Source organism: Rutidosis leptorrhynchoides, chromosome 9 (assembly GCF_046630445.1).
Source record: "Rutidosis leptorrhynchoides isolate AG116_Rl617_1_P2 chromosome 9, CSIRO_AGI_Rlap_v1, whole genome shotgun sequence".
NCBI classification, from domain to species: domain Eukaryota; kingdom Viridiplantae; phylum Streptophyta; class Magnoliopsida; order Asterales; family Asteraceae; genus Rutidosis; species Rutidosis leptorrhynchoides.
Window position 1 is genome coordinate 85732167 of NC_092341.1, and position 8270 is coordinate 85740436.

The following is an 8270-nucleotide window of genomic DNA, read 5'->3' on the forward strand; positions in this document are numbered from 1 at the left end:
CCATTTTTTACCCTCTTTCTCTCGCGCGAATTCTGTACCCAAACGAATCGAATCAGCTCCTTAAAATCAATCATTTCATTATAATTATAAAATTATAAAGTTATAAACTATACTATCGAATCAATTATTAGAACGCGTTTCGTCATTATCAATCAAGCAGTATCTGTAAGTACATTTTCTCTTTCATCAGTTTACTGTTATTTTGTTGTTATAGTTATAAATATAAAATATCTTGTGTATTGTTAGATTTATCGATCTGTTTGCTAGGTTCTATATCTTGATCATTTCACACTGGTCATCAGTTTACGTTTTTACTTTAACGTTCGATCACTTAAAATGTGTGTTAATTTGTATTGTTAGTGTAAGGATCGTTGATACTGAAATTGATGTTTATGCTAGGGTTTTTATTTCTCGAGTAATTCAATCAAGTTGTGATGAGTATGCTATAATTGAGTATCTGGTAGTGTGATACTGGATCTGGTGAAGGTTATAATTATGTTGCTAGAGAGAGTTGAATGATATAAATCTGTATTGTTGAAGTTACAAAAATGGCTGCGATTAAGGGTGAGCATCACACGATTCCGTTATCTGTGTTGTTGAAGCGTGAATTGGCTAGTGAGAAGACTGAGAGACCTGAAATTACTAGTGGTCAGTCTAATCAATCGAAAAAAGGGGAGGATTTCACACTGATTAAATCTGAATGCCAACGTGTTTTAGGAGACGGTGTGACGACTTATTCTGTTTTCGGGGTATGTTTTCCTTGATTACTATGTTATTTTAATGGTGGCTAGTGGTATTGTTATTTATATAGGTCTCTTACTAAACTTTTCTTTGCAGATATTTGATGGTCACAATGGGTCTGCAGCAGCTATATATACTAAGGAGAACCTTTTAAACAATGTCTTGGGTGCTATTCCAAGGGACCTTAACCGAGATGAATGGATTACAGTGTTGCCTAGGGCGTTAGTAGCAGGATTTGTCAAAACAGATAAAGATTTTCAAGAACAAGGTATAGAACAACAACTTGTTCTTACAATTTGTATTTGGTTACATGTGAAACTTGTCATTAATTAGGCTAATTTGGTGTTAATGTGTTGTTATGCTTCAGTTCAATCGTCAGGAACAACTGTCACCTTTGTAATTATTGAAGGATCAGTTATAACCGTAGCTTCTGTTGGTGATTCTCGTTGCATACTTGAGTCTGCAGATGGGGCATTATATTATCTATCAGCAGATCACAGACTTGATTGTAGTGAAGAAGAGTAGGTTATCTAGTCTTATATGATACATTTCCCTTTTGACTTTATTTAGGACTCGGGATATAACTTTTTCTATAGTACAATTTTTTTACCTTTATTTTTCTTTGTTCTTTGGTAGGAGGGAGCGTGTCACTGCAAGTGGCGGTGAGGTTGGTCGGCTTATTGCTGGTGGTGGCACACAGGTATGTGAACAAATTGGGAGCCTTTTTTGTTATTTTCTTCTCTTTATTAGTTTTAAATGGATCAAATGTGAATGATTTATGATAGGAAATACAGTAAGAAACTCAGAATTTCAATGAAGAAGAATGGTTCATTAATCGGGAAATTATGATACTTCTGACTCATAAACCTACTGTTACTGCTAATTAAATAGCAAATCGGAAATTACAAAAAACGGAATTGATAGTGGTAGAAAGACTGGGTAATACTCCTCCTAATTCGTTGCTCATGTTCTCCAATCTTTCAGGAATTAAGGAACTAATCTAACGTGCATAATTACTCAGTCATTTGGGCTAATGTTGGGCCTGATTTGCAACTGGGTCAGTACTGTATGTAGTGTTTTTATTTTGTGACCTGAGCTTTCTTGAATTATTGCCTTGTATCGTTTGAATACATCCAATGCTTCTGATTTTCTGGACAACATATAAACCCATGTCCACCTGCTGAAATCATCAACTAAAAGCCCGAGTAGAAATTAACATGCCCGAGTCTCGAATGCCATACCCAACCTGGTTCGTCTCGTATAGCAGGAAGACAAGTCAAAGTCCTACATAAGCGATTCAGAGATCTCCTCACTCTTAAGAGAAGAGTTTTGTTCCCGTCAAACATTTTCAGCAAATTCCCGTCCAATTCTACCCGATAACCCACCTCTGTCACTTGCCCAGGACTAATGATATTATTTTTCAAAGACGGATAAAATATACCTCATTAAGAAGTCTTTGGTCGCCATGTTTGTAATCAAATAAAATCGTCTCTCTCCCCACAATTTCTACTATTAAGCCATCCGCGAACCTTACTTTACCCGTGACTGTTTTGTTTAACTCGTGAAACTTTGAATGATCTCCCGTTATGTGGTTGCTAGCCCCGTTGTCAAGGTACCACACATTGTACTCGAACTTCGCCACTTGTAAGAAGGTTAACTGTTATGTTCTCTTTCCGGAATAACTCACCGGATACATGTTCTACGGTTATTGCCATCATCAAAGTGGGTTCTTCATCGTTGGGTTGGGTTGAACAAGATTTACGTGCTCATCTTGCTTCTTTTTTCGCGCATTCGGAAGCATAATGACCAAACTCTTCACACGAGAAGCATTTGTTCTTACTTTTATCTTTATGGGCAGAAATAGCCGATTTCTGATCATTCCAACTGGGTTTGAAATCATGACCATCACCACGACCACGTCCACGGCCTCATCCCCGACCTCGATCACCATAATTTTCCCTTCCTGTTGAGGTATTAGATGCTTCCCTTTCATCAGTTCTTTTGGATCACGCAGACCACTCGGCATGAATGATCAGCAGCGATTGTTCCCCTTTTCGATCTTCATAGCCTTGGAGTCTCTTCATGAGTCTTGAGACGACCCACAACTTCTTCCACCGCCGTGCTCTTTAAGTCCCCAAACTGCTTGATGAATATTACGATTTGCATAAACCGTAACGGAACAGTCCGAAGAAACTTTTGGCATACACTTGACTATATACTAACACAAGCTCTGATACCACATGTGAGTTTTAAATGGATCAAATATCAATGATTTATGATAGTACAGTAAGAAACTCAGAATTTCAATGAAGAGGAATGATTCATTAATTGGGAAATTACAATATTTCTGACTGATAAAAAAAACTAACTGATACTGCTAATTAAATAGGAACTCGGAAATTACAAAGAAAAAAAATAATTGACAGTGGTCGAAAGACTGGGTAATAATCCTCCTAATTCGTTGCTCATGCTCTCCAATCTTCCAGGAATTAAGAAACTACCCTAACGTGATTACTCAGTCATTTGGGCTGATATTGGGTCTGATTTGCAACTGGGTCAGTACTGGACCAAGTGACAATTTGGGCACAGTTTACATTCACTCTTTTTCTGTTCCTGTAGTCTTATACTCATTATTTGAAGGTAAACCATAGAACACCTTTTAGAAGTTTCTAAAAAGGCTCCCTTGTGCTTTGAAAAGGACAGTCTTCTACCTAGCTATCAACCTACCGGTGGTGAAGAAATTCGAATCATTAGCTTTGAATCGCCGACTATGCCTGTTTCTCGAGTGATTCCACTGAAGAACCGGTAGCGAAGCGCTATGCCTTTTCTTGCAAAATAGGAGAGAAACAAAGATACTCAAGCTGAGAGCCACCAATCTAACCCGTGAACAAATACATAATTTATTATATACATATACTTGTATACAAATAGATACATATACGTATGCATGTATATAAATGTATGCATATAAATATAGATATCTGCTTCTGAAGGGAAATCATTATATCACACTTTTTTTGTTTTCATACTTTTCTACATTAAATGATTTATATGGTAAGTAGATGTGTATACATGTTGCTTAATCTTTCAACTTTGTATGGTAGATTGGTCCTTTGAGATGTTGGCCTGGCGGTTTGTGTCTGTCGCGATCGATTGGAGATCTTGACGTTGGAGAGTTTATTGTTCCTGTTCCTTATGTTAAACAAGTGAAGGTCAATTCATATTTCATTATTCCATCCTACTTTGTTGTAATACTATATTAAAAGATGTTTTTAAACGATGAGCTTATATACTAATTTTTTGTAATCTTTAATTCACAGTTGTCCTCTGCTGGTGGAAGGATGATTATTGCAAGTGACGGTGTCTGGGATGCCATGTCAGCAGAAGCTGCTCTCGTTTGTTGTCGTGGACTACCATCCGATGCTGCTGCTGCCCAAATTGTTAAAGTATGAGTACACTTATCGTTTACTTTTTTTTTTTACTGTCTGAGCATTTATTTATTTATTTATTATAATTTTTTTTATGAATAGGAAGCTGTAGAATTTAAGGGACTGAGAGATGATACAACGTGCATTGTTGTAGATATATTACCACCAGATAAGACAAATTCTCATGTACCACAAGCTAAGAAGACTGGTAAAAGGGTATTAAAGTCAATGTTTAGGAGAAAAAGTTCGGGGTCACCACCTCAGGTTGATGACGTATATCTGTCACTAGATGTGGTAGAGGAGCTAATTGAAGAAGGATCAGCTTTGCTTTCAGAAAGGTTTGTACTGCTACATAACTCTTATTGATGCATTTTGAAATAAATGGGTCAAAATTGCCACCTTTAGTTGAGGATTATATGTTTCCAAGTCACTTCACTGTCGGGTTTCTGAATCTGTACTTGAGCTTGCATTTGTATTCCCTTAGACCTTAACAGCTGATATATCTCATCCTTTTGCAGGTTACATACCAAATACCCGCTTTGTAATCTGTTTAAATTGTTTTCTTGTGCGGTGTGTCAAAAAGAAATGAAGCCTGGGGAGGGTATATCAATACTTGAAGGATTATGTACTTCTACTAAACCAAGGCCCTGGGATGGTCCTTTCCTTTGCTTAAGCTGCCATGAAAAAAGAGAGGCCATGGAAGGCAAAAGACCTTAAGGTTCGTATGTTTTAAAGAAGTTTTTGTTATAAATATGAAAATTCTATATTTTTCTCATCTTCATTATTTTGTTTCAACTTCAAAGTACTTGCTTATTATTCTAACTAATAAATTATAATTTCAATAGAAAGAAAACAATAATAATGAATGTGTCATTGAACCATATCAACACGTTTGACCACTGGAGAAAATATGTGAGGGCGGGGTGATTTGCAATTTTTAGTGGAAAAATTTTGGATTTTTCGATTTTGCCCCCAATGGATTTTTTCCCCAAAATCTCCATATTTTGGCCCAAAATCTTCGTATTTTGCTCAAAAACCTCCAAATTTTGCCCAAAACCACCATATTTTGCCCATAAAATTTGCTACATTTTTAAAAACTTTTTTGCCCCCGGTGAAAAATATTTCTGCTTCGGCCACTGCGTTTGACCCATGCCTTTTCGCCAGTTTACAAATTTCTTATTTTCAATTCGAACGTGTTTTAAGTAATTAGCCAACCTGCCACGTTGGTCACCTTTACATTTTACCATATTGCTTCTCTCATATAACCTATTTCTAGTTATTGGCAATCGCCTCACTGTAAATATATGTCATGGTGCAGGGGAAAGTAAATTGCATATCCTATTGCTTACGACCCAAGTGTGGATTTAAAGACCAAGAGGTTGATTTGAAAATAAGTTTTTTTTTAGTTAATATTTTTTCTTATCCGATTATTTCTTCGGCTTAAGTTAAGCACCTTGATCCTTCTATCCTTTAAATTCTCCATATCCCTAACATCACACTCATATAACAAGTGAGCCTACCTCATTCACCCATAAATTTTCTACGCTCGACTTGGCTAAATGACACAAGGATCTGATGAAATAGAGTTGGAGGTCGGTCACATATTCATGTAAACGAGCCCTTCCATTGCATAGTTCTAATATAAGTATGGCTAGATTCTTGGAATTAAGTATATGTAACATTATTTGTGTAGTCTGCCTGTACATTAGTGAGATTATATTCTAAAATATTTTTGTAGTTTTCTTGCATAATTCTTTTTCTTGATATTTGTATCTAAGATGAGTTATACTGAAGTAAAATGTTATTCATTCACGAGTGTACTACCATGGTTCCGTTTGTGTAATAGATTTTTTACATTTAAGTTCGATGGCGTTGTACTTGTAAGATTTACAAAATGGGATGCTGATTAATCTTTTGTATGTTTGTTATTGTCATATTTGTCATCCTTGTCCCTATTCTGCTCATTCATAATTTTTTTTTTTTAAACAACTTGGGTAATTATTAAATCTGGTTGTCATGTTTTAAAACTCCAAAGCACCCAAATACAATGTATATTTCTATTTTTATGCAGTCATGTATTGAAATGGATTTGATCATTTTTACATGCAAGAGAATTGCAATGGCTTCTTCTGTAACATGTTAGTCCAGATAGAAGCGTAGAGGTGTGCTGAGGAGCTGTAATTGTAGCCTTTTTGAAAAATATGCTTTCAGGATCCCGTAAGAACTCAATGTTAAACAGAACTCTGAGAACTCGTAGTCGAACGAAAACAAGACACGGTCGAACATTGTAAGTTGTGATCGAACAAAAAATAGAAAAGCAAAAAATCACTTTTCGTTCTACATTCACGTTCTACAACTAGTTCGGACCGGTCCGCGCATTGCGACGGAGGCTTTCGGGCTGCGTATCATATTTAACGTAGCGTTTTATATTTGCAGAGGGGAACACGGCCCATGTGTTAAGCGCCGTTTTAGATGTCGTTGTGTTAAGCATTTTTTAAAAAGTATCCGTTTCTAACGTAGTTAGTTTTGTTTTGTTCAATAAAATTTTTCGAGTGCAACGGTACTGTCGGAAAATTTTAACTCGCGGCGAGCAGAAAGATACGGGCTGTCGTTGTGTTTAGCGTTTTTTTTAAAGTGTCCGTTTCGAACGTGATTAGTTTCATTTTGTTCATAAAATTATTTCGAGTCTGACGTTGCCGTCGAAAAAATTTAACTCGTGGCGGGCGGGAAGATACGGGCTGTCGTTGTGTTTAGCGTTTTTTTAAAAATTGTCCATTTCGCGTATAGTTAGTCCCGTTGGGTTCGTAAGATTTTTCGTAATTGAACGGTGGTCTCGAAAAAATTTAACTCGCACCGAGCGAGAAGATAGGACCCGTTATAAATTCGGGTGGAATTAGTTTCTCTTATTTTAATATAATTATATATTTACTCTTTTAACCCCTGATAAAGTGTAGACTTGAGGGGTCGTTGTGTAAATATAGCTGAAGTTGAGGGACCGTTTGTAATGTGAACGCAAACTCAAAACTAAAATCCGATATAACTAAAACTACAAATATTCTGTATAAGGGCTAATAATAATTATTGTTTGAATTGACCATTTTTTTCAACCACACTGTTTTTTGTTTGAATTCATGAATTGTAGAACAATTTGTAGAACGAAAATTTGTTCAATCATGGACAAAATTGTTCGAATTCATCTGTTTTTGTTCGAATTCAGGTTTTTTTTATCGAATTCAACTTCTTTTTTTTTTGTGGCTAAATGTAGTCCGATTTTGAGTTTAAGGTTTAGGAACTAAATCCAAAACCCTAAACTCTAAACTTTGTGTTAAACGCTAATTCTAAACCCTAAACTCCAAATCCTAAATCTAAACCCTAAAATGTAGAAAATAAATGTAGAACAACATGTAGAATAGCATGTAGAACAAGATTGTAGAATTAAAAGTGATTTCTTGCATCTTCCAAAATTGTTCGACTAGACCTAAAAATGTTCAACCATCCCTTTTTTTGTTCAACCTATTGAGTTCTCAAAGTTCCCTCCTCTAAAATGTTTTCATTGGATCTCCTTGACTATATATATATATATATATATATATATATATATATATATATATATATATATATATATATATATATATATATATATATATATATATATATATATATATATATATATATATATATATATATATATATATATTGAAAGTAACCAATCGGGGGAAAGCAAATTTAATTTAATTTATTTTTTTCGTTTTTTGAAAAACTTTGTTCACGAACATTATAGATTGGATGAAAATATGAACATTTAATAAAGACATTTTGTGATGAATGTTTTTATTTTGGCAAAAAAATGCTCGAAGAAGTAATATATAACAATTATCATGTTTTTCGAGCATATGCTGAGGTTTTAGATATTAGGGTTTAGATATTAGGGTTTATAGGGTTTAAATATTAGGGTTTAGAAATTTAGGGTTTAAGGTTTAGATTTAGGATTTAGATTGAGTTTTTAACACGAATGGTTTAGAGTTTAGGGTTTGGGGTTTAGGGTTTGGAGTTTTGGGTTTAGTCCCTAAACCCAAAACACCAAACCCTAAACCCTAAACT

At 35.1% G+C, this 8270-nt stretch overlaps 1 protein-coding gene across 2 annotated transcripts; it reads left to right on the plus strand.

Annotated features, from left to right (window-relative positions):
* The first annotated feature begins 2 nt into the window (after positions 1-2).
* On the plus strand, positions 3-6016 carry LOC139865859 (probable protein phosphatase 2C 12). 2 transcript variants are annotated; one of them, XM_071853962.1, is made up of 10 exons: positions 3-165; positions 400-749; positions 838-1009; positions 1109-1262; positions 1378-1441; positions 3846-3953; positions 4062-4187; positions 4272-4507; positions 4688-4887; positions 5488-6016. In XM_071853962.1, the coding sequence occupies exons 2-9, from the start codon at positions 549-551 to the stop codon at positions 4884-4886; spliced, it is 1260 nt and encodes a 419-aa protein (XP_071710063.1). In that variant the 5' UTR covers positions 3-165; positions 400-548; the 3' UTR covers position 4887; positions 5488-6016. The 2 variants fall into 2 exon arrangements, with proteins under 2 accessions (XP_071710063.1, XP_071710064.1); XM_071853963.1 differs by lacking the exon at positions 3-165 and having other exon boundaries at positions 281-749.
* The last annotated feature ends 2254 nt before the right edge of the window (positions 6017-8270 follow it).

Coding starts and splice junctions, on each gene's coding strand:
- LOC139865859 (XM_071853962.1), top strand. CDS start 549: ATGGCTGCGATTAAGGGTGAGCATCACACGATTCCGTTATCTGTGTTG. Junction 1,010..1,108: donor TAAAGATTTTCAAGAACAAG/GTATAGAACAAC, acceptor GTTATGCTTCAG/TTCAATCGTCAGGAACAACT. Junction 1,263..1,377: donor CTTGATTGTAGTGAAGAAGA/GTAGGTTATCTA, acceptor GTTCTTTGGTAG/GAGGGAGCGTGTCACTGCAA.